This window comes from Mauremys mutica, chromosome 11, assembly GCF_020497125.1.
Source record: "Mauremys mutica isolate MM-2020 ecotype Southern chromosome 11, ASM2049712v1, whole genome shotgun sequence".
Classification (NCBI taxonomy): domain Eukaryota; kingdom Metazoa; phylum Chordata; order Testudines; family Geoemydidae; genus Mauremys; species Mauremys mutica.
In genome coordinates this window covers 19436338-19463220 of record NC_059082.1, presented here as the reverse complement: position 1 = coordinate 19463220, position 26883 = coordinate 19436338, and the positions used below count along the sequence as shown (strand labels likewise).

Genomic DNA, 26883 nt, shown 5'->3' with positions numbered 1-26883 from the left:
TAGACAAGTAAAACAAGACATAGTGGGGCAGGTTCTCTTTCTTAATTCCAGGGGAAAACTTTACCTTGTTCACTACCCAGTCACATTTGGGATTTGTCCATTACAATCCTTTGCAGTCAGCTGTCATTAAAATAACTCACAAAAAACTATTATGGGGAACTGACTCTGACAAATACATTTATTACCATCTCAAATTGTTTAAGACCTCAATGGGGTCAGTATTCTCAGATAAGTCTTTGATTACTCAGCTCTTTACCCTATACTCAGAAAAACATATCAAGCTGATGAAGCTGTTTCTAAGAGGAGGAACACCCTAGTTTAGACCATTAAGTATTTATATGTGAATTTTAGAAATTGTCTCAATTCCCTGCAACTTCAAGTGTAGGTGTCACTTTTAAGAGGAATTTCTGTATTTAGAAATGAGGGGAAAAAATACTGAAAAAACTCAACACCAAACACAAATCTTTATTTTTTACCTGAACACTGACTACAATAACTAAAGATGTTGCAACTGTGACAGCAAAAGACTGGTAGTCAGCAATATGTTTTCCATCTTCACCAGCTGTGTTATAAAATGCTCCATAAGGGATGAAGAAAAGGGCAAAAGAGGTGTAGACTCCATGTGCTATGCAGATGAAAAATGTGTGTTTATTGAACAGTAGATTTAGTTGCCCAGGTTCATAGAGTTTTGCATAATCCATGCTATTCTGATCATTCACATCCTGTAACAAATCCATTTGGATAACGTGTTACTTTAATAGTGTCAGAAAATATTAAAGTTTGCATGCCACAGAGTGAGTAATAAAGGGCAGAAGGAATTCCCCTTGATTACTGTACCTTCTCAGAACTCAAGTGTGCTTAGAGCTAGGGAAGAAGATTCTCTTTCCCGCTCTGTCCCACTAACGCTACAAAGGAGATGGAATATGGCCATATCGGCCCTGATGGGGGCTCCACTGACATGGGGGAGTCTCCAACAAGCATGCAGCCAGCATAGTTGGCTTCTATGCTAGGTCCTCACTTCCCTGATCTTGGTATAGCGAACAACAGGAGCAGGGAAGGGTTGTAGACAGAACACAGTGCTCTCCAGCAGTCGCCGGATGGGGGGACAGGCTATTGCTGAGGCTAAGGCTTAGGCTCGTGCAGAACCAGTCAAAGAATCATGAGCCCATAGCCAAGGCCACCCAGAGGATTCAGGGGACCTGGGGTCTTTGGCGGTGGGGGGCCCCCGCTTCGGCGGTGATTCTGCGGCGGGGGGTCCTTCCGCTCTGGGACCCGCCACTGAAGTGCCCTGAAGACCCACAGCGGGGGGCCCCCGCTGCCAAATTGCCACCGAAGACCTGGCACTTCGGCGGCGGGTCCCGGGGCAGAAGGACCCCCCGCTGCGGGTCTTCAGGGCACTTCAGCAGCAGGTCCCAGAGCGGAAGGACCCCCCGCCGCAGAATCACCGCCGAAGCAGGGGCCCCCCGCCGAATTTATAAGATAAATCACCCCTGCCGCCGAATTGCCACCGAAGACCCGGAGCGGAAGAAGCTCCGGGGGCCCAGGCCCCGCAAGAGTTTTCCAGAGCCCTTGGAGTGAGTGAAGGACCCTGCTCCAGGGGCCCAAAAAAACTCTCGTGGGGGCGCCTGCAGGGCCTGGGGCAAATTGCCCCACTTGCCCCCCCCCTCTGGGCAGCCCTGTCCACAGCCAGCGTCTTAAAGGACTACTGCCTGATCCCGGGGCCATTTGGGGGCTGGTTCCCAGCATAAATTAGAATAACCTGAGGGGCAGATAAATAAGGGGGATTTAATTATACATTATTTGCATTTAAAACTGACTTGTTAAGGATGCTATCAATGCCATTTACTGCTTCTATTTTAGACATATAAGTCATGTTATAAATAAGATAAAGTTGTACCTGGTCAAACAAACCCATAGCTAGTACAGGCAGCGAAGCATAGACGATGTTGAAGAGGGTAATAAACCACTGGTCATAAACAGTCTGAAAAGAAAATGCAGTTGATAAAATGAACAAGTGTCATTTTAAAAACTTTTCATTATTATTATCTGGCACAACAGAACACACAACAGGACGCTTTACATCTGCTCCCCAGGATAACTGAATTTTGAAAATAGGTAAAATAATGAATATCTAAGAATTTAGTGATTTGCTTTCTATGCAAGGGGTTATCCAATAGTATTTCATACCGTACTTAATTATGAAAAAGGGGATAGCTGGCAAATCCACAATGTTTAATAAGCAGCTTGGGTAATGCATTTTTCATCTACCCCAGAAAAAGATGTGAGCTTATACCCAATCTGGAAATGGCAAAGGGAGGATTACTGAATAATAGTATCAAAATCCCAGACGATATCATATTTTTTACTACACATTTGTAGCACACTTGGCTGCTTAACAGGGTTGAGGCATGTGGTATGGGGAAGGGATTTGGCCATCCCACATTCAAGTCAACTTCTCTTGTAACCCTTGAGTACATCTTAGCTCATCAAGCAGGAAGGATGTCTGGTTCCAACCAAGGAAAAATGGCCAAGTCTGAATTAAAGGTGAAAGTTTGAAGATCCTCTACAAGGATCAATTTGGATTTATGCCTGATCCTTCCTAGCAACATGAAAACACAAGTTCCCATTGCTAAGTTTATACAAACAATAGCTTGCAAATCCATTCAGTGATGAAGGCCTTTTTCTAAGCACCCCTCGTTTTAAAGTTTCACTTTATTTATACCGATTTTTGGTTTCCTTTACATGAAAGTTATAAAGCTATTTTTATTATAAAAAGTCTGTCTTGCAGAAAACACATTATAGAATAAATAAGAGGTGCCCTGCTCCATCTGTTCTTTATTTGTGCAATTATCAGAAATATACTGGAGAAATGCAGAAGGAATTGAATATACTTGAAATTACAGAGCTCCTTTCTGCAATTTTAGCCAGCCACTATATCTGCTAAGAGCTTTGGATGACTATTTCACAGGTAATCAAAACCTTTGAGGTTATCAAAAGCTTTGAAACTAGTGTAACAGTCACATGCCATTTTCATATTTTCAACTGTGACTTGTTTATATTGTTTGGCATAATACAAGGGTTTTTTTTATATTCATGGACAGGGTAATTGTTTCCATATTCTTTTTAAAAAGCTTTCCCTTAAATCCCTGTAGTGTTGACAATGGCATATTGTCATCAGATAGTCTCATTTCTCAAGCAAACAATGCCAGTAGTTGCAACTGGTTTAATTCATAACTTTCCTAAATAAGGCCCCAAGAAATGTTCTGGCACAAGCACTTAAAAATGCGTTGTCTTCACTGACATCCAAGAGTCCACATATGCGTACACAAAAGTGTAGAAGGTTGCAAGAGCACAACACAGAAGCAGTTGCCTTAAAATTATGCAACCTGTGTGCAGGGGAGGCTCCAGGCCCCAGCTCGCCAAGCGCGTGCTTGGGACGGCATGCCGCGGGGGGCGCTCTGCCGGTCGCCGGGAGGGCGGCAGGCAGCCAGCCTGCGGGAGGTCCACCGGAGCCGCGGGACCAGCGACCGGCAGAGCGCCCCCCGCGGCGTGCCACCGTGCTTGGGGCAGCAAAATGTCTAGAGCCGCCCCTGCCTGTGTGGGCACTGGAACCCCACACGTGGAGCCTGATCCAACTCCCACTGAGGTCTATGACAGACTGTCTATTGACTTCAATGGTAGCTTGACCAGGCCCCAAAAGTACAGACGCATCTCATGAACCAGGACACCATCCCTGATTCCCTGTCGAAACTCTTGTCAGACTCTAGTGCCAACGGGCCGTGGCAGAGATTAAGCTCTCTAATCTATGTATCTATTTTAGGTACTTATATGGCCTCCATTACCATGATATCTAAGCACCTCCGTTTTTGCTGTACTTCTCTTTAAAATATCCCTGTGAGATAGTGTTATATCTTTGCTCTTTACATAACATTAAGACTATGAGGAAACTAAACAGACATGGCTGGGTTCCAACTAACCATATTCTCTGATACACAAACATATATAAACTGCTACCCTGTGGGGTTCTGGTGGCTTCTGCAATAGAGACTGGAAAGCCCACTAGAGGGCTCCCAAACTATTTAAAGGGATACTACTCACTCCCCATTCAGTAGGGATTTACTATTATCCCCATTCTAGAGATGGAGAACTGAGACCCTGCTCTGGGCTTGGGCAATTGTTCTCTGACTCTCCTTCTAGCTTCAAGTTCACGTACTGGGGTTACTGGAGGCAACAAGGATTCAAATGTATGTGAGAGGAGAAGAAAGTTTATCACAACTTCAGTTGCAGGCAGGAGGTAGTGCTGGGGATGTGCGTGTTGTAGGGATGTAGCTGTAGGAGGACCCAGTCATAAGCGTGAGATATACTGGATAGGGGTCTGCATATTCCTTCATGAGGGGCTCGATCAGGCTATTGAGTTTCCATTCAAATCAACTAAATATTGAGGTCCTAAAACTGAGACAGCCCTAAAAAATGTGTTCAGAGGAAACTTTCCAATGAAGTGTTTTTTATAATGATTCACAAACAAAACTGGACTTTGAATGGAAACCCATGTTTAAAGAAGATAAGAAATGTTGACATTAAAGAATTAAAATGTTTTCCATAACTCCCGCCCTTCTAACCGATTAAAGGGTAGAAGAAGATAACATACTGACTTATAGCACTGAAATATAAAATGAAGCATTTCTAATGGTTAGATGAAGAGCTTTGATTTTTTTTAAATGATTTGTAATTATGGACAGTGAAGGAGTACAGCTGAAGTAACACTTAGGCCAAGGCCTTGCTGGCATGAGTGTGGTTTTTCTAATTCTTCTTTTACATAGAATTGCTAATCTATTTTAAATGATGATATTGCTGACAAGACAATGCTGTGCTGGAAGTTTTGGGGTGAAAACACACAAATCTGTAACACCAAGAAGCCTTTTTTACTGGGAGACCTAGGGCAAGGTGACACAAAAAAATACCATGACACCGAAACTGCAAAACGAGCAGAAAAAATGCAGAAGTTGAGTAACTGAAGCTTGCACGTGTATAATGTGTGGGTAACCTAAAACTCAAAGGGTTGATGTGTTAAGAGCCAATTTGATAAAGGTTACTTAATCTGTAATGCATAAATGTATACTAGACCTAAGTGAACAAAGGCCTACATTGGAGAAACACCGGACCAGAAACGGAAGGACTGGACTGAAGGACTAGACCAACAGATCAGGGGAGATGACAACCATCAGGAAGTATTGGAGGATTTCCCAGTGCCCTGAAATTTGGTAATTTGTAATTGTCTGTTATAAATGTATGTTCAGGCACTATAAGTCCCAATAACTCTGTCTGAAATTGCATAAATAAAGGCAGAAATTGATTAAGCCTAAAGTGGGTACACTTGGTGACTCAGATTTCCAACTTTTACTCCCAACAAACTCTAGAACTTTCTCTGTCGCTGTTATGTACATATCTCAACATTTGAGGCCTAATTCAGTCACACCAGAGTATCTAAGAGCTGACACAGACTATTGTACAAAGCTCAACTGCCTGGAATTTGGGCTGGATAACATCCCATGAGAATGCCTGATCCCACAGGATTGTTGTTTCTTTCTGGTTATAGCTGAGCCAGAACATGGTATTTCCTCATTTATACTTCTGTTTTCAGACAAAACCACGGTCTGCAGAAGCACACAGAGTTTGAGGGTGAAGGTGAGAGCCATTTGTTTTATCTGATCCAGTTTGCCCATCCCTCTTGCACACAGAGGTAGTTGGAACTTTCTGACAATTTTTTTTTCTCAGAAAATACCAATTCATCAAAATTGAAACTTTGTCAGGAAGGTTTCTCAGGTCCAGGATGGAATATCTACTTGAGAGAATAAGAGACACTCACACCCAGAGTTGGGACACTCACTTGGGATGTGGGAAATCCAGGTTCCATTTCTCACTGCAAATCAGTCAGAGCACAGACTTGAACCTGAATCTTCCACATCCCAGATGCATGACGTCATATTGGCTATTCTCTTTCTCCCCCTCCCTCGCTTCTAATTTTTGAAAGGTTTATTTTTGTTATGATACAGAATGAAACCAAATGTCAAAACATTGGACATTTTTTACAAAATGGAATTCTTGTTTCCCAGAGAGCATTAACTGCATCCTTTCCCATAATAAGTAGCTTTGGGAATAGGGGAAATACAGAATTTCACACTGAATAGGTCTTGCATGAGAGTCTCCAGGGACTGTTTACAAATCACTCACACTTTAAATCAGATTGAAAGTAAAATACAATGAGTTACAATCCACCCGCAAAATGACACCACCATCCACTGCTGTCACTAAGTCTGCATCACAAATCATGGAGTCACCTAAAAGAACATCTCACAGACCCAGATGCCAGAGGAACATATTCCAGAAATTCACATCTGTGACATGTAGCCCACCTGCCAGATATCTTGCCTGGGCCAGACTGGAGCATATAATCAAAGAGCAATAGTTAGTGATCAAATTCAGCAGTGGCAGGAATAATGAAAGGCAACCTAAGGTAGTAAAGATTTACAACACATCACTTTACGTAATTATACGGCTGTTTTAAAGTCAACATTGCATCTAGAAAAGCCTAATCTGTCTATATCTGTCCAAGAGTTTTCAGCTGCAGTGTAGGTAACCATAAATGCACATGAAAGAAGATATAGATGTTCAGATTCTTTTTAGGTTCTACTCTAGATACATTAGCTCTTCAAATGAATCAAAGAATGGAAGGAGACAAAAACCAGGGACAATACTACAGAGATTTTCATATAAAATCGGACTGTGGATGAAATTCTGCACCCATTCCAATCAGTAGTTTTGCTACTGACTTCAAAAGGGCCAGCATTTTACCCTATGTTTTCATTGAAAGAAAACTCAGAACTCCAGTGGAGTAAAATATATTCTCTTCTCCTAATAAGTTATATGTTTCTCTTCTGTGGGGAATGGATAGACTGGCACATTTATGCTACACAAGGAGTGTCCAAAAATTGTTACTGTAATTGGTTAATCTATTGTATCATTTAACTATAGGTCAACATTTTCCAGTTTGAGTGCTTACAATTACATTCCTACATCTACAGGTAGGCACCAAGGTATATGTGTCCTGGTTTTCAGAGGTGCTGAGCAAGTCAGTGGGATTTGTGGGTGCTTAGCATCTATGAAAATCAGCTACATACAGTCAGGTGCTTAAGCTTAAATTCCTATGTCCACTTTGTAAAATTTCAGCCACAGTTCTTAACAGTATAATGGAAGTCCTCTTCTCCTATATTCTCAATTGAATAGCTACTGTAATGAGATGTAGAAAATTAGGAAATAGTTTAGATTTGTAATTTAAAGCACAGCAATCTAATTTATCTGGGTATTCATAAGATGACCATCACTGCAGTGTCCAGGATCATCACTACTGTACAAAAGTACCCCCATCCCTCATGTTTGTTTTTCTACACGGGATTGGATTTGTCTTCAGGAGAAATATTTTTGAGCCATTCTGCAACTTTCCATTACAGAGGGAAAGCAAGTGGAATGAAAGCAGTCATTGTGCCTTCAAGATAGCATGCTCTATCACCTGTCCCCAAAAATTGCACCTTGGGGACAGTCAGAGTTCCTGGTCAACATAGTGTAGCGGGGCAGTTGCCCTGCTCCTGAAAAAAGGCTAGGCTGATTGGGGAAGCAGCCACAGCTGCGGCCACGCCCATATCAGTTAGGGTGACCAGACAGCAAGTGTGAAAAATCGGGACGGGGGAGGAGCAGTAATAGGAGCCTATATAAGAAAGAGACCCAAAAATCGGGACTGTCCCTATAAAATCAGGACATCTGGTCACCCTACTATCAGGCCATAGCTGGCCCTATAAAAGGTCTGTGAGGCAGGAGCTGAATCAGTCTCTCTCTTGCTCTGGAGAGAGAAGGACCTGGCTGCCTGAGAGCTCAGGGTACAGGGAATTGAGCAAGGGGAAAGGCAAGGGGAGCTGGAGAGCTCCAGCCTGGTAAATCTCCAGGCTGTGGGCCTTGCTAAAAGGCCAAAACAAGTACTGGGGTTGCAGAGGGTGCAGCCCGGGGTTAGGCAGAGGCAGCTGGTCCGACCACCACCCCTTGCCAGTGATGAGTGGCCTTTTACAGACTGCAGTTTGCCTCAGTGAGTGGGGGCTAGATGATGACTGACAAGATGATGAGGCAAGGTGGGGATAGGGGGTTGGGGGTTCCCCTGGGAGATGAGAGCCAGACTGTGGGTTACTGCTGGGGGCAGAACCCAGAGGAAAAGGGGCACTGGGGTCCAGGAGGGACATGGGGGCCCTAAGGCAGGCGAGACACAGGCCTGCAGAGGGTGTTCTGGGCTGGACAAGAGCTAATTCCCAGGATAACCAGCAGGAGGCGCTGCGCCAGTGAGTCTCGCTTTACTACACGTGGTGGAGAATGTGGGCAAATGTGGTCCTCCCCTAATACAAGCGGCAGGGCAAGGACTGTGGGACTACTGCTTGGAGCTACAGGAAAGGATGATGGATCCCAGGTATACTGGGGCTTTCTTTGCAGAGGCTCTCTTTGAAGAGGCCAAAGCTGCTACCCCTGGTTGGGGACAGGCGTCAGCACCCTGGCGAAAGGGGCTGATGACCCACAGGGACTCTGGGAGATGCAGAGAGCCCTCCATGAAAAGTTGGGCCAGCTGGCGGAGCAGCAGGGGGCCTGCTAAAACTCCTTTGGAGGGAGTTTTGGAGGAGTCACCCAGAGCAGGACGGAAAGCCCAGTGCTAGGACCCGGAGGCCGGGCAGGGAACATAGGGCGTGTTATGCCTGTACAAAGCATGGACATTTACAAACAGATTGTCCCTATTGGGGTGGGGGCAGGGCGCCTCAGCCCAGGCAGAGACAGGGGCAAGTCCCTAGGACAGTCTGCCAGCTGAGGGAACCCAGGTGGCTGTGGACATGTTGGGCCTGTGGGCGATAAGGGCACATGAGTGGGCAATGGAGGGTCCAGGTCTGCCCTGGTGAAAGGGTGGGACCTGAGAGGAACCAAGAAAGACCCAAGGCAGCAAAGAGGCAGGGAGCCTGCTGGGGCTGCCATACACCAGGCCACATTAAGAGGTACTGCCCCCTTAAGGAAATGGTGGGGCGGCCGAAGGAGGTGCCTGGGGGCCCGGGAGGGGCAACACTGGATATGGTGGAGGCTGCAGGAATATTGGCTGACCAGCCATTAGGCCACCAATGGGAGGTGGCGGAGGCAGCGATGGAGATGGAGGGGACCCAGCAGGAGGCTGGGACCCAGACCATCGCCGAGCCAGTCGCCAATGAGGAAACCCAGACAGAGTGGGGCCTGCAAAAGGCCAGGACCCTGGTGGTCGTGGAACAGGCCGCCAAGTGGACCCAGACCCTGAGGGTGGAGGGTCTGGGAGATACGTACCAGAGGGCACAGCTCAAGGCTGCAGAGCTGGCCTGCTGGAAGGTGGAGGCCCACACATAGGAGATGGCCAGAAGCTGGGAGGTTTCAGAGATGAAGTGGGTGGCCCTGGAGGGGTAGCCTCAGGAGCCCAAGCCAAGAGTGGGGATTTTTTGGGGGAGGGGAGGGTAGCAGGGCAGTTGCCCCGTTCCTGAAAAAAAGGCTAGGCTGATTGGGGAAGCAGCCACGGCTGGGGCCACGCCCCTATCAGGCCACAGCTGGCCCTATAAAAGGGCTGTGAGGCAGGAGCTGAGTCAGTCTCTCTCTTGCTCTGGAGAGAGAAGGACCTGGCTGCCTGGGAGCTCAGGGTACAGGGAATGGAGCAGGGCTGGGGAAAGGCAAGGGGAGCTGGGGAGCTCCAGCCTGGTAAATCTCCAGGCTGTGGGCCTTGCTAAAAGGCCAAAAAAGGTACTGGGGTTGCAGAGGCTGCAGCCCGGGGTTAGGCAGAGGCAGCTGGTCCGACTACCCCCCCTTGCCAATGATGAGTGGCCTTTTACAGACTGCAGTTTGCCCCAGTGAGTGGGGGCTAGATGATGACTGGCAGTAGCCACTGAGACAAGGTGGGGATAGAGGGTTGGGGGTTCCCCTGGGAGATGAGAGCCAGACTGTGGGTTACTGCTGGGGGCAGAATCCAGAGGAAAAGGGGCACCGGGGTCTAGGAGGGACACAGGGACTTTAAGCCAGGTGAGACACCGGCCTGCAGAGGGTGCTCCGGGCTGGGCAAGAGCTAATTCCCAGGATAACCAGCAGGAGGCACCATGCCAGTGAGTCTCGCTTTGCTACACATGGCTGTTGTGGCAAGTCACAGAGAGGACATCTCTGAGGTAGTTAATCTTTAACCCACTAAGGACTTTAAAAATTAGGACCAGGACTTTGAAGGGCATGGAGATCCAGTGTAGAATGTGGAACACCACTGTAATGTAATTTTGACAAACTGTCTTACCAGGAAGGCAGCCCAGTGCATGCTCAGCTTCTTCCAAGAGTCTGTATGGTCCCTAAAGGATCCTGTATTGGGAGTCAGGAGACCTGGGTCTAATCACAGATCTGCCACTGACCTGTTTTGTGACCTCAGTGAAGTCAGTTTACTTCTCTCTGCCTCTGTTTCCCCTCCCAATCCTTGTCTATCTTGCCTATTTAGAATGTAAGCCCTTCAGGGCAGGAATGGCCTCTTACTGTGTGTTGATACATTGCCTAACAATGTGGGATCTAAAACATCCTCTGGACTAGTGTGTACTGGGAGGTCTGAGGTCAAAGGCCAAGAGCTGACAACCACCTGAATGTCGGACAGAAGTGCAAGTTTAGAGTTTTTCTGAAGAAAAAATAAAAGATTGAAACAGTTTCCAGTATACTGGCAGTTAAGTTGATGGCCCCCAGTCATACAGCTATGTTTGCCATCAGATTACTTAATTTCCTTTCCTTGTATCATTTTACACTTGAATTTTATTCTACAGATTTCCATTTTTTCATAGGTCATGCAAGAGAATCCCTCCACAAGTTCTTCCTAAGATCCACATTCAAGCAAAGCCCTCTCATTTTCAACGTTATGTATTTTTGGTGCATTCACAAAGTACAGTGGGTTGAGAGAATATGCAGAGTTAATAAGTCTATTATTCAAAACATAGTCATGGAAATTTGTCCCCTATTTTGAATCAATCAGAATGGCTAGAAAACCTTAAGCCTTTACACCAGATTATGTAAAAACAAAATTAAGATGTATAGTTTATACTGCTGAGAAAATTCTTTCTTGCATCTATTAAGTTTATAAAGATGAGCCAAAATGTCAAATAGTCATGAAAAGACTATTGATGTTCTAGTGTTCAATAAAAGCTTTCCAACACTATGTAGCTCTATAAATCATACCAAATTTTATGTTTAATTCCTGTAATTATGAAATGTCACTCCTTCCCCAGAAATACAAATGTTGTTTCCCAAGGCTCAGACATTTAAAATATTTCTACCATTATTCATGGTTTCACACAATTCCTGACCTTCTCTTTTCTGAAATCATGACAGCAGACCTTAGGAATGGATCACCTTCCCAGGTTGCCACTGCATGCATCTACAGACAATGGCACTGCTGCTGCAGCCCATGTCTCTCCTCGGCCCCAGTATTGAGTTTGAAGAGCCAGTACCCTTCCTGAGTACATCCGTTTCCTGACATCACCCACTTCCCCAATGCCACCCTCTTTGCCTGCTAGGAGGCTTTCCCAGCTCAATAACCAAAGGGTTACCTACTAATTTCTCAGTTGACCCACCAGTGAACCAACAGAGGAGATCTCACTGCCCATCTGAATAATCACCCAATAAGCCAAAGATCACAAAATGATCTGTTGACACCAACACTGTTGCTGTGAGGCACAGCTGCCTGCTATGGAGAGCTACCTAGTAAAGGCTTTTGGAGATGCTAGGGGGAAGTACAGTGTGTCAAGAGGAACGGGAGTGGAAGGACTGATGGATTTGAGCAGGAGGGTATGCACTTCTTCAGGGGATGGCAGTGGAGGAAGAGTATTAACCCATGGAATGTTGCATGTATCTCCAACTGAGGTAAAAAATTTTGAGAGAGCCCCTTGCTATGCTTTCAGCAACATCTCACTATAATGTGGTCCTCCAAAATACAGATTCACAGTGCAGCCCCAGTTATTACCCTTTACTCTTTCCCAAAAGAGAGAGACCCAGATCAAAATCCCCAGGATGTTAAGTAAATATTCATATATACAAACAAGCATTCAATAAATATGTGACTATGCATTCAAATTCAAACAAGAATAAAGGGTTTGGTTTTTTTCTTATTCAGAACTGAACATTGACTAGTATAGATGACACTTTTCATCTGGAGGATACTGTGTATATGTAGTGCCTCCCTACCTCTGGACAAGGGAGTTTGGGAAAGGGCTGGTTCTTCCCGATGACAGAAAGGAAGCTGGAGAAACTTAAAGGGGCCTCACTTGTCTAATTCACTATTGCTATCTAACAAATCTGAAATGATCAGCCAGGACACATGAGATTGAGGGCCCACTGGACTGAAGACCCATGTCCCCCACTTCAACTTGAAGGTGAGAAACAATCACCCACAATAACCTCTCCTGATTGCCCAAGAATATAATTAAAATAAACAAATAAATACAGGGACTCTACTCCTGGTCTCCCTCGCTGACAGCAGCTGGTTGGTGTTTATTGAAGGCCTGGGGCTTTCAGTAACTTCTGCAGGTCAAGCGTGAGGAAATAGGAAAAGCAGGATTTGCTGAAGGACACAAGGAGTTCCCCATGTCCCAAGCAGCTTTGCAAGACACCTTTATGTTACCTTACACTTTGGCTAGAGCTCAGTCAGGATCAGTTGGCTTGGCATGGAGCCCACTTATGTGACCTGCAGAATTTATAGATTTAAGCACTCCTGACAACCACACAATCAAACCTCGGGATTCAGCCCTAAAGAAACTATTTACTGGATTAGGACATATGGTTCTCTTTTTTCCTTTAAGCATAAGGCAGCCTGGCCTAACAAATGAAATCACGAAATGTCTCAACAATTTGGAGGAAATGAAGGAAATCATTAAGTATAATAATTACAATCAGATTAATTTTTTAAAAAGAAAATAAGGACTAATATGATTTTAATTAACTTCCAAATGATTTTCACTCAAACATTTGGATTGTTCAGTTAAATTTTCTGACTTCTAATTATCCAATAACTAAAAAAACACCCCTTTTCACAGGTGGGTACATTAAACATACACAACATTGTTTTGTTGGTTTATCAACTTAACTCCCAAAAACTAACCTGAGCTGAGAAGCCACAGAAGAAGCCAAACCAGAAATGCACCAGAGTGAAGGAAAAGTTTTTGTAGAAGAAATAACACAAGAACTTGCACATTCTGAAATAGGACCACCTGCCATGAACAAGCAGGAGCCGCTTAAGGTATCTGAACTGGGCAAAGGAGTAATCGCTGGCCAGGACTGCTTGCATTCCTTCTTCACCACTGATGCCAATGCCTATGTGGGCACCTGTAAGTAAAAAAGAAGCAGAAATGTGTCTCTACTAAGTATTTGAAAAAGACGCATTCATTTGCTAAACTATCACAGCGAGCATTTTGTTTACTGAGACAGAAGTAGATGTCAGTTTTAAGGTGATCCCTGCCTTACCATCTAATAACAATATCCTGGGCTACTGAAACCATGAGGTAGAAAGCAGAGAAGTTATCAGATCAACTGGGAACACCCATTAAGTTAGCATTATCGTTACTATTATACTGAATCATGCACTCCTGCCTCTCACCCTCAGCATCTTGGGAAGCGTTAGCCACCTCTTTAATATAGAATAATTTTTGTTATGATTATTTTTAAAGCCCCCATAACTCTCTCTTCCTCTTTCAACCCCTCTTCCTTCCTTCTCTCTGGAAGAAAAAATATTTATTTTGCCCATTCTTTGCCAAAATAGGTGAATTGGAGGAGGGCCATGTTGTTATTGAAGCTAACGTGGAAAACTTTTAAAATAAATAAAATTTAGTTTTTAAAAACCCAACTTAAGATTGAGATATGGCAGTAGTCCACTAACTGTTCACCACCCCTATACTCAGACTGGCCTCAAACCATTCAATTTCAGTCTAATGGGCCATATTTTTTCTGAATATAAGGTGGGGCCCAATCCCACCATTCATCTGCTTGAAGAAATGCCATTGGAATGTAGGGTTCTATACAATGGCAGGATTGAGTGACAGTCAGCAAGCAGATGAGATATTTTAAGCAACCAACACAGTACATTAGTACCTATGTAAGGCATCTTACTATTTTATTGTAAGGGCTGCCCATCAATGAATTACAAAGACAATATGTTTACTGTACAACCTGCTTGCACAGTAGCATATTTTAATATACAAAACATCTTCCAAGTAACTGACACTACAATAAAAGAATTTAGAGTAGTTACTAATGCTGTACTTGTGAACTGTATTCTGCTATGCAAATATTGTAAAATATAAGATGTTTCTTTATGGCTGTACTGCACCCTCCACTTAATCAGCATGCAATTCAGTTGGGATACTTCCCAGGATAGCCAAGCTATACTACCAAGGAATTCAACTTAATTGGGATGCCAACATATGAGTAGTCAGGGCCAGCTCTAGGTTTTTTGCCGCCCCAAGCAAAAAAAATGTTTGGCTGCCCCCGACCCCAGCCCTGGGCTCCCCCCGACACTCCCCTGCCACCCCAGCCCTGGGCTCCCCACCCCCCCAACCTGCACCCTCCTGCTGTCCCAGCCCTGGGTCACTGGTAACTCGCTACCAGGGCGGGTCATTCAGCAGGAATTTTGGATATGCACAGAACACAGACAGGATTGGTTCTCATATGGTTACAGAACTGCAGTAAAGTAGAACAATTTTCAGCTTGTGTGACTGGAGGATATCTGGATGCATATTATAAGACTGTCCTCCATAAATTAGGAAAAGTTGAGGTGCCTTTATTATTCTTTTGTTCCACTCTTTAGCCTGGTCTACACTAGGGGTTTAAATCGGTTTTAGGAGCATAAAACCGATTTAACGCCACAACCGTCCACACTAGGAGGCACCTTATATCGATTTTAATGGCTCTTTAAACCGGTTTCTGTACTCCTCCCTAACGAGAGGAGTAGCGCTAGTATCGGTATTACCATATCGGATTAGGGTTAGTGTGGCCGCAGATCGACGGTATTGGCCTCCGGGCGGTATCCCACAGTGCACCACTGACCGCTCTGGACAGCAATCTGAACTCGGATGCAGTGGCCAGGTAGACAGGAAAAGCCCCGTGAACTTTTGAACTTTTGAATATTTCCTTTTGAATAATGGAGCTCCGATCAGCACGTGTGGCGATGCAGTTAAAAATCAAAATAAAGAAAGCTCCCGCATGGACCATGCGGACGTGATCGCTGTAAGGGCAGGCAAATCTGTTCTATCAGCGCTCCGTTACAGAAGACAAAATTCAAAATCATTTTTTTAAAATCTCCAGACAGACGCCATAGCAGGGGCTCAGCGCACTGCTGCGTGACAAGCGTAACGGAAAGCCAAAGAATCAAATGGACGCTCATGGACTGGAGGACTCAAGCTATCCCACAGTTCCTGCAGTCTCCGAAAAGCATTTGCATTCTTGGCTGAGCTCCAAATGCTTCTAGGGTCAAACACCGTGTCCGCGGTGGGTCAGGGCATAGCTCGGCAATTTACGCACCCCCCCCCCACCCACCCCCAGAAGTGAGAGGGAAAACAATCCTCTCTTGACTCTTTTACATGTCACCCTATCTTTACTGAATGCTGCAGATAGACGCGATGCTGCAGCCGTCAACACTAACATCCTCACTCCCCCCCCCGCCATGGGTGGCTGATGGTGCAATACGACTGATACCCGTCCTCGTCATCAGTCTATTGGCACATGGGGCAGTGCAAAAGGGCTGGTAACCATGCCTGGCCCTAATTTTTCCTTGTAGATGGTGCAGTATGGCTGGTAACCATCCTCATAATAGCAACAGGGGGCTGAGCTCCATCAGCCCCCACCCTTCATGTGTAAAGAAAAGATTCAATTGCCCCTGGACTAGCAGAGGGATGCTGGGCTCCTCTTCTCCACACTCCTTACTGTCCTGTCTGGACTATCATAGCAGCTGGAAGCTGCCTTCCACTCATTTCTCACTAACAAGTCACTGTGTCTTATTCCTGCATTCTTTATTAATTCATCACACAAGTGGGGGTGCAATGCTATGGTAGCCCAGGAAGGCTGGGGGAAGAACGGAATCAACAGGTGGGGTTGTTGCAGGAGCACCCCCTGTGAATAGCATACAGCTCATAATTTCTGTGGGATCTGACACAGAGCAGCTGTGCTCTCTGGCTCTATGATACAGTGGTTCTCTAGTACACTTGCCCATATTCTAGGCAGGACTGATTCTATTTTTAGATACCAAAAAGGAGGGATTGACTCAGGGAGTCATTCCCAATTTTGGCTTTTGCGCCCCTGGCTGATCGGCCAGGGGCACTTATGACAGCAGCAAATGGCACAGTGCAAAAGGACTGGTAACCATGACCATCTTATTACCAATTTATGGTATGGTAGATGGTGCAGTATGGCTAGTAACCATCTCTGCTATCATGCAAAAGCAAAAGCATGCTTCTGTGTAGCGCTGCTGAATCGCCTCTGTGAGCAGCATCTATTACACATACGGTGACAGTCACAAAAGGCAAAACAGGCTCAATGATTGCCATGCTATGGCATCTGTCAGGGCAATCCAGGGAAAAAAGCCGCGAAATGCTTGTCTGCCGTTGCTTTCCCAGAGGAAGGAGTGACTGACGACATTTACCCAGAACCACCCGCGACAATGATTTTTGCCCCATCAGGCACTGGGATCTCAACCCGGAAGTTCCAAGGGGCGGGGGAGGCTGCGGGAACTATGGGATAGCTACGGAATAGCTACCCACAGTGCAACGCTCCAGAAATCAACACTAGTCTCGAACCGTGGACGCACACCACCGATTTAATGTGTTTAGTGTGGCCGCGCGCACTCGATTTTATAAAATCTGTTTTACAAAACCGGTTTATGCAAATTCGGAATAGTCCCGTAGTGTATACGTACCCTTTGTTTCTATGGGGAATTTGCCAATGCAATATCACTGTCTTCCTTTTAAACAAATAAAACTAAAAGGGCAATAGCTGTTGAAAATAGCAATTCCAGTCCTAAAAACCACTAGGAAGCATTTCTTGCTTCTTCATTTCTTATCTTACTTTTTCTACAGCAAGTTACAGTGGATCAGTATATTTGATTTGGGAGAAATGAAGTAACAGCTGCCCAAATTGAGCTTGAGCACTCCTGAATTTTGAGGGTGTTCAAATCTGGAAGGCAGGTGCTAGATTCCCTTTCTGAATATTAGCTAAATTTGGAAAAGAAAAGTAAATTTCTGCTTCAATGGCTCAGAAGTGGAAATCCTCCTACGTGCCTGGTACTGTATCTAAAGCTGCCAAAGTCCCCTAGCAGAGCCTCCCCTTCCTTACTTTTCATTTTAAATTCTAATGGGATCCACGTACCTCCCTTGCTAGGCTTCAGATAGAGAGGGGCACTGTCTATTTAGTCCACCCAATTCCTTCTTTGTGGGCTGCAAGGTGAGGTCACACCAGTATTCCTAAGGCAGTCTGGGGAAGTCTTCTGAAGGGGACATCTGGGGCAAAGCCTTCTACTCCTTGGGCACACGTGTTCCCCATTCACAGTGCCACCACTTTCAACTCACAGCATGGCTCAGCTACCTCACTCCCTACCCCTCCCTTTCCTGTTGATAGCTGCCAAGGGATTGCTGGGAAATGTAGTTCTTTCCCTGCTCCAGGGCTGGCTCAATAGGCAGGGAGCTAGGCAAGGAACTACAGCTCCCAGGGTCCTGTGGGTTCTCAGCTCCCATGCTGGATCCACAGCTGATCCATGGCTCCACTTCTGCAGGGTTAAAGCAGCAAAGAGTCTTGTGGCACCTTATAGACTAACAGACATTTTGGAGCATGAGCTTTTGTGGGTGAATACCCACTTCGTCGGCTGCATGTAGTGGAAGTTTCCAGGGGCAGGTATATATAAGCAAACAAGAAGCAGGCTAGAGATAACGAGGTTAGTTCAATCAGGGAGGATGAGACCCTCTTCTAGTAACTGAGGTGTGAAAACCAACAGAGGAGAAACTGGTTTTGTAGTTGGCAAGCCATTCACAGTCTTTGTTTAATCCCGAGCTGGTGGTGTCAAATTTGCAGATGAACTGAAGCTCAGCAGTTTCTCTTTGAAGTCTGGTCCTGAAATTTTTTTGCTGCAGGGTTGTGAGAGGGAAGGAAGTGAGTTTAAAAAAAAAAAGGATGGCCAAAATGACGCTTCCTGGAAATGTGCCACCCCAAGCACCTGCTTGTTTTGCTGGTGCCTAGAGCTGGCCCTGTGAGTAGTGGTACTCAAATAGAGATACTATGTCTTTGTAATGTTCAGAGGCTGATGGTGCTTTGACACCTTTCAAAAATCCTTGGTCTCTGCCAGTGCTTGTTTGTTAGGGGGGAGGGATAGCTCAGTGGTTTGAGCATTGGCCTGCTAAACTTAAGGTTGTGAGCTCCATCCTTGAGAGGGCCATCTGGGGCAAAAATCAGTACTTGGTCCTGCTAGTGAGGGGGGGGGGCTGGACTCAATGAGCTTTCAAGGTCCCTTCCAATTCTAGGAGATAGGTATAGCTCCAATTATTATTTTCATTATAAAGCAGAAGTGTTTTAACAATCTCTCTCTAGGCTCTTTGAAACACTGATGAAAATTAACCCCTTTAAGGATGGAAATAATATAGGACTGCTAGGATGCTGGAAGGCCCTGAATTTGATAGTTCAATTTTAGCTCAATCTGGGTAAAAATAACTTCTTGTTCTGTGTGGTGTTGTTTCTTTTGTAAGTGACAGACCTATAACATCTTTATTTCTTCAGAGAACCAGCAAGTTAAATGTGAAGAAAACAAAGCAATCTGAGAACCATTTCAGATACAAGCAAAAAGTGCACCACCTCGTTAGTCAGAAATTCTCCTTAATCAGAATGAAAGGTGAGCCACTTGGGTATCCCAATTAAGGTGGATTCAGCAGTATGTTATTTATCAAATGCTTATAAGAAGAAGTTGATAATGGCATTGAGTTGAGGACATTTATGCTCAGGGAGGTCCTCCACAAGCTCTTGCATTTTATTACAGTTAGAGTAGTTGTAATTTGGCAACTCTGAGCAGAAGGGTGGCTGACGAGTAAACTTTCCACCCAAAGAGGTCCAGTCTCTTGTGTTCTTTATCTTGCAGTGAGGAGTGGAAATGAGGCTGTTTACTGCACTGATTAGCAGCCTCTACTAACAGAGAGCAGGCTTTGTCTGGAACAAAGTATTTTCTGTCAGCTCTTTTGTTAGTGGGTGGTGTCGATGCCGGTGTTTGCCATATTACCTCCACAGGATCCATTATAGCCTCCTCCATGGGGAGGGCAATCTTGGTCGATGATGCCGGTTGTAAGATTTTTAAACAACTTATGTTGTTTCTCCTGCACCTCATGTAAGGCAATTTCTTGGCTGTTTGCTACTCTTTTGAAGAGTTCTTGGAACTGTCATCTGGTGCTATTGGGGTAGATGGCATCACCGCTTCATCTGGTGTGGAAGATGAGTGTGGGGCAGGTGGTGAATCTGTCTGTGATAGTATCTCTTCCTCTTCTATCTCTGTCTTGGGGTCAGAGGTTTCGCTGTGTGGTAATGATAGGTGTATTCTGGAACCTCTTGTTGCTGGGGAAGGGGGACCAGAATAGGGATTCTGGTATGTGGGCCAAGGACCCCATTGTGGCCATTGCATGGGGTAAGGTGGTAATGGATAAGGCCAGTGCTGTGCATACCAGGGCTGTGAATGCTCGGAAGGATGAGGCTTAGGCTTCACAGCATTCCATGTAGGTCTCTTCTGTGATGGGGATGAACGTTGAGAGGAGAAGTGGTTGTCCTGCATGTCTCCTTCCTCGCCACTATGTATGGAGAGTGGTGCAGGAGATGAAGGATGGTACCATGCTATGTAGCTTGGGGAGTGTTCAGTGACGAGCAGTGGTGACTGCCAGGGCCGGCTCCAGCTTTTTTGCTGCTCCAAGCGGTGAAGCGGAAAAAAAAAGCTGATTGGTGGCACTTCGGCGGCAGCTCGATCGCGCCGCTTTATTCTTCTGCGGCAATTCGGCGGCGGGTCCTTCACCCCCCTCTTCCTCTTCAGCGGCAGTTCGGTGGCAGCTTGAAGAGGAGGAGAGGGACTGAGGGACCCGCCACCAAATTGCCGCCGAAGACCCAGATGTGCCGCCCCCCTTTCCATTGGCCGCCCCAAGCACCTGCTTGGTTCGCTGGTGCCTGGAGCTGGCCCTGGTGACTGCGGTGCTGAAGAAGCTGCTATATCCTCAGTATGCAGGAGTTGCGCTGGTCCCGCCTTGGGGTTGTGGTCGACCATTGGGAGTGCTGACCAGTGCTGGGTTTGGCTTATTACCTGGCATCAAGTCTTGGGTCGGTGCCAGTGGCGGCAACATTGATTGCGGCACTGCTGCCTGTGCCACACTCTGCATCGGGGTAGTCAGTGCCATGGAGGAGACTTGATGTCTCAACTCCGGTGCTGCACGTTGGGGCTCAGCAGGGGTCCGCTGAGGGACAGAGTCGGAGGAGTCCGGTGCCTCACAAGTGCTCACTCTGGATGAGTGGAGCACTGAGGGTAAAGACCTCGCTGGGGAAGCTCTCTTTTTCTGAGAGACCCTTGCTGGAGAGGTCAAGGCTCGCTTCCTGAGTTTTGGAAGTCGGAGCCTTATCAGAGCTCAGGGATCTCGGTTTATGAGACTCCCCAGAGGACATCTCTTGCGGAGGTTGGAGGGATTTCTCCAGCAGGAACATTTTCAAGTGGAAATCCCTGTCACTTCTTGCCCTTGTTGTTAAGTTGGTGCAGTTTAAGCATTTCTGGGAGATATGAGTTTCTCCCAGACAGTGAAAGCAGGATGTGTGGCCGTCAGAGACTGGGATCGGTTCACGGCAGGAGTCACACTTTTAAAATCCTGTTGAGCCCGACATGACAGCAGTTAAGCCTCTCCTGCCTCTCAAGAGATAAGGGTGGGAGTTAATTGTAATGGTAAACTGTAGAAACTGTTCCGAAAGGGGGAGTTAAGTAGAGAAAAAGTCTTCTTTCTTCTTTTTTTTGGAAGAAAAACCTCTAAGAGGAACTAACAAAATTATGTAACTATGTATAGACTAAGACTAACTAACAATGTAACTAAGCATAGACTAATAAGAAGTTCCTATGTAACATTTTTTTCTTTCAGAAAGTATCAAAGAAAGCACTGCCGTGGAGCTCCGTCTGCAGCCGAGGACGGTTGAGAAGGGACTGAGGGGACGGTCAGGGGTGCGTGCGCCACAGGAGGAAACAACAGCTGCATGAGATGACTCCTGTGTGCGCCCTTCCCCCGACCAAGTACTGCTGCGAGAAATCTCCGATCTCTGGCACAGAGACGCAGCAACACCTAGAGTGGAGCACCCACAGGGACACCACTCGAAGAAGAAATATGAATTCATTGATAGGCAAATAGCATGTTATTGGCATTTCTATTTATGCTTTTAACTAAATATTATGACACAATTTCCTCTTACTTTTGATCATGCTAATGTCATTGGCTCCATCTCCGATGGCCAAGGTGACTGCCTTCCTGTGCTTCTTAACCAGCTCTACCACTTGTGCTTTTTGTAAGGGAGTCACTCGACAACAAATCACAGTTTTACACATGCAGGCAACTTCCACAAATTCATTCTCCAGATCAGCCTCAAGTGCATGAGCCTGCAATACAAAGTATTCCCTATCAGAGTACTGGTTCTGTAGCTATAATCAATAGAAGATGTGATGGGTAGGAAATGAGAATTCTTTGCATATAATAAATAGGATACATCACTTTTAAATAAAATAATTTCAAAAAAAAATTTTAAACAGCTGAAGCCTTTAGTGGAAGATACCACACATCTCCAATAAATACAATAAATCAGTCTCATAAGTGTATGCATATAATCCTAACACACAACGCGAGCGAAGCTACATTTTGTTGTAAAATACTAGATTTAATTACACATTCAATACAATATTAACAAAGAGGGAAGAAATAAGCTAAAATTGGATAATTACAATTATTTCAGTCCAGCACTTGACTTTCCAGCTAACTTTATGAGAATTTAAAATTGCCTAATCCAGTGAATCATCTGCTCTGCTGCAAGTGTTTAGTTGCAGATACTCAATGTATCTTTGTGGTTCAGCACCCATGGAGCCTCTTCACAATTCAGACACAGTAAAATGCTGGCAACTATCATTAAATAAAGTCTGGCCCAACTCTGTGGTCTGCCTCTCTCCTTTGGATTGACATATAGCTAGTCCAACTGTATGTGGCATGTGAGCAGGGTCACTGGAAAAATGCATAAAATGTTCCCATTTTGACATATATTGTGCGGTTTCATTTCCTGTGTGACAATTTTTCCATTAAACTGTAGGAGGGAGAGAAAACCTTTTGAAAGCCCCAGGCAAGAAAAGGACAGGGATCTCTTCAAAATCATGGGAGAGGAAAAACTTCAGGTCACTGGTTTAGATATTATGAAGATTGTGGGGGTGGGAGGGGGGGATTCCCCAAGGAATGGGGAAAAGATAGTGCTTTTCCAGATCTTTGAAAAGGCTCATGGGAAAGGGCTGAGGCATGAGCTGGTTGTCTTTTAGATATCTCCAAACAAAAAGGGTAACTAGAAACTTTTATCTTCTTTCCCAATTCTAATTTTAAACTCTGCCAAAACCAGCAAATATCCATTGCTCTTCCCACTCCTTTGACTCTCTGATGAGACTGCCAATGAGGGTGCCACTTAATCCCAGTAATGGTGCTTGCTGGAGGTGTTCACAACCAAGCTAGTGTCTTATTCTAATCTCTTGACATAGGCTGCCGAACAGTTCTGAGATGATATTGAAACCACAAATCTGGGTATAGGAGAGAAATAGTTTCTGCAGACTACATGACCTTTCTGCTGGAGAGGATAATCTGTCCTAGAGTAGAGATCTGCAATTTTCCATAACTTTCACAGTGTACAAAGCAACACATTCTTATGGCTGGAATGCAGCTGGAGAGAGCCATGCATATTTAGAACTACCTTAAATGGCTGTGGATCTTATGGAAAAGCTTAAACAATATTCCCATTTACTACTTCTTTTTCTATTAAGAAACTGTCTGAAGGCAGAGCCATTCTTATTCCCAATTTTAAAAAAGAAAATAAAGATCAAAATATATGAATGTACAAAGATTATCATGTATCTTCATGAGCAGCTAATTTCTCAAAAGTGAAGCCTGCGCTTTTAACTCTCTTAAGTTAGAGAGTCAGAAGATCGTTTTGAACTTGTTCAAGATTTTGAACCTGAACTACATTAAAGTAATGTAAGTTTATTCTGTTATGACAAGAACCAGATTTCCTAATCAAAGCAAATTGTTTTGGCATCCCTGTAAGATGCTGATATTTAGAAAACCCACTGGAGATATCTTAATGACATTAATTTGGTGCAGTAATTATTTTAAGGTCAGGTTGTGCTCTCAAACAACAAACATCAGGAAAAAATAACAGCATTACATCTGCCTAATTGCATTCACTTAATTAATTGGCATTGATTTGTGATATTCCCCTCACACAAGTACTTAAACAACAATAGCAGTGGTCTACGTCTAGTTAAGAAGGGATAAGATAGTGTGAACTAGTTCTTACTATGGGGCCTTCTCCACTCTGGCAGTTATTAAAAAAAGCTGTATAGAGTTACTCATTCGATTTCTCTTCCATACACATCCAAAAGTTAAGACGTAATTTTTAATTGTTTCTTGCAATTATGTCAGCCTTTGTTTTTAGCTTTCTTATGAAACAGTTTTAGAGTTTGGAGAGAAATCCGTCATCGTTAGAAAACAAAACAGACATTATTTGGGTTGGGAAGGAAAGGACAAAACCTGAAAAAACTGACTTACCAGACTATGTCCATTTATGACTAATGCATAATCACCAGTGACAGTTTCTTCCAAGACTGAGCCCTGCTTTGATTCCTGCATTTTTTCACAAAATACATGACCATTGGAAAGGTCTTTGCTTTGTCCAAAGAAATGTTCTTTCGCTTTCCTTAAAAGAAAAAAGGAATATATTATTATTAATTTTAATCAGACAATGATTTAGAGCTAATTTCAGTTCTGCTGTAATTAATATTACATAAGAGCAAATTTCAGTAGGCAAGAAGGATATTTCTTTTACATGATGAAGATACCATAGTGCAGTGGTTCTCAAACTAGAGCCGCCGCTTGTTCAGGGAAAGCCTCTGGCGGGCCAGGCCAGTTTGTTTACCTGCCGCGTCCACAGGTTCAGCCGATCACAGCTCCCAGTGGCCACAGTTCGCTGCTCCAGGCCAATGGGGGCTGTGGGAAGTGGCGACCAGTACATCCCTTGGACCGTGCCGCTTCCTGCAGCTCCCATTGGCCTGAAGCAGCGAACCGCAGCAACTGGGAGCTGCGATCAGGCAAACATGCGGATGCAGCAGGTAAACAAACCAGCCCGGCCTGCCAGGGGCTTTCCCCGAACAAGCGGCGGCCCTAGTCTGTGAACCACTGCTGTAGTGTGTTTAAAATCTAAGGAAGTAGGTGGTGTAGGTACGAAGGTAAGACAATATTCTTGAGTGTTTTTAGATAACTTAGACATGCATCCGACGAAGTGGGTATTCACCCACGAAAGCTCATGCTCCAACACATCTGTTAGTCTATAAGGTGCCAAAAGACTCTTTGCTGCTTTTAAATAACTTAGAACTTAAATAGCAATCTTGATCTGAGTTTGACCGGAGTGATTTATCACTAATTTGGTATTAAGATTTTCCAGGCTTAAAGGAAAGATGAGTTTGGCACAGAAAATGCTGTAGTTACATTTACAGGAGCAAAGAACGAGGAGAAACTCTTTTTCCAGGAATTCTGGGCAACGTATTTATTTTATTTTGTAAAACAAAAAAAATATACAATTTCAGAATAGCGTAAACTGAGACCTTTAACAAATTACAGTACAAGTCCATTTATAGAAGTAAACTTTTTTTAGCAACTCCATGTCATAAGCAGAGATAGCCAAAAAACAACACATTGGAATGTTGTGAAAATTTGGATTGTAAGTTAATAAATCTAGTCTATAACCCTATGACCAGTTGAACCAAACCCTCACCTGGGCTCTGCCAAGCTCTCCAATTGGCCTCTGGGAGTGGCACCACCTGCTACTACAGCTATCCATAGGGTGAAGCCTTTACAGCTCCCTGATGTCACTGGAGTGTCTTTGTACAGATTAGGCTCCCCTTTTAGTTGTAGGCTATGTTCATTGTCATGGTCCTAGATTTAAATTTTGCCCACGGTCCTTTTATTGCAAACTCCTCTTGGTTTTTCATAAAATTATCATACAATTGCTTCATTTGAGATTTTTTCTGGAGGTTAATTACTTTCACTTTCTGGAAATTTTGTATGCATGCAATATTGTGGGTGAGGTAATACCTTACTGGACCATTTTCTGCTGATGAGAGGGACAAGCTTCTGTGCTTCCATAGTGCTCTTCTTCACGGAAAATAAGAGCTCTCTGTGAGCTCAAACGCTTCTCTCCCTCACTGTCAGAAGTTGGTCCAATAAAAGATACTATCTTACTCACTTTGTCCCTCTAATATCCTGGGACCAACAGGGCTAACACAACACTGTATATATTGTGACAGATGTGGGACTACTCTGTAATAATTTATAAATGCTGTATGTTGACCTGCATACTTTATTGTATAAATACACTGATTTAGTGTAGTAGAAGACCATAAGGAAAAACAAGCAGGAAGGGAAGAATAGGTCAATATAGGCCACCCCTCATCTAATATGTGAGGGCTGTTACAGCATAGTGGCAGAGCTATAGGTTCTGCGGAGTCTGGCTGCACCTCCGGTTGAGCCTACCAAACTGGTCTTGTCCAGAAGAGCTAAAGCCTGGCAATAACAAAGGAAATGGATTATAAAGGACTCTCTCTCTCCAAAGAGGAGGTACTTGTTGGGGAGCTATTCAAGGAAACCAGACTGGCACAGGAACCTTCTCAGATGTCCGAAGACGTTAGGCCCATCTAGGCAACTATCACTGGATGGTAGGGCTTTAGGGAATACAGACACATGTATGAACTGTTTGTTGTTTTAAAATCCTTTTTCTCTCAATGCTTTGTTCCTACTCTTAAAATAAGCAATATTTAAGAAGGCTGTTTTGTCACTGAATACCAGTGGCTACAAACTCCTGAAGAGATGAGCTGGTGTCAAACCCAGTCAGATCTGAGGCAGGGCCGGCTCCAGGGTTTTTGCCACCCCAAGCAGCAAAAAAAGAGCCACGATCTCTATCTGCGGCACCACTTGGGCGGCAGCTCTACCGCCGCCGCTTCAGTCTTTGGCGGCAATTCAGAGTGAGGGACCCACCGCCGAATTGCCGCTGAAGAGCCGGACATGTCACCCCTCTCCGTTGGCCGCCCCAAGCATCTGCTTGCTGGACTGGTGCCTGGAGCCAGCCCTGTCTGTTGGGTAAGTACAGTTGATCCTCAGTGTACCATACCCCATAGCACAGTCTAAGGGTGCGAGACACACACTAACATCTGAAAGGGCGCACTCTGAGACTAGAAAAGAGAGAGAGGTGCAGATAGCCCTGAAACCATGGCATATATTTCAATATATTTTCCTTAGATTATGACTTTGCATATGAAATATGCTGTGACATAAGGGCCTGCAATTACATTTAACAGGCCCTGATCCTGCAAAGACCTCACCATGTGTGTAGCTTTGTGCATATGAACGCTACCATTGACTTCATCAGCAGTTACTCACAGGCATAAAATTATATACATGCTGAAGTTTTTGCAGGATCAGGCTTTTATATTATGACAAAAAAATCCTT

The 26883-nt window shown here is 44.7% G+C and overlaps 1 protein-coding gene across 1 annotated transcript in view; it reads right to left on the bottom strand.

Annotated features, from left to right (window-relative positions):
* The window catches only part of ATP8B4 (ATPase phospholipid transporting 8B4 (putative)), a 211505-nt gene that overhangs the window by 9006 nt on the left and 175616 nt on the right, over positions 1-26883 (bottom strand). The window contains exons 25-29 of the mRNA XM_044979577.1: positions 23931-24078; positions 21553-21736; positions 13208-13431; positions 1898-1981; positions 477-722 (exon numbers count right to left, since the gene is read on the bottom strand). Coding sequence (XP_044835512.1) covers positions 477-722; positions 1898-1981; positions 13208-13431; positions 21553-21736; positions 23931-24078 — 886 coding nt within the window. The remainder of the gene's footprint in view (positions 1-476; positions 723-1897; positions 1982-13207; positions 13432-21552; positions 21737-23930; positions 24079-26883) is intronic.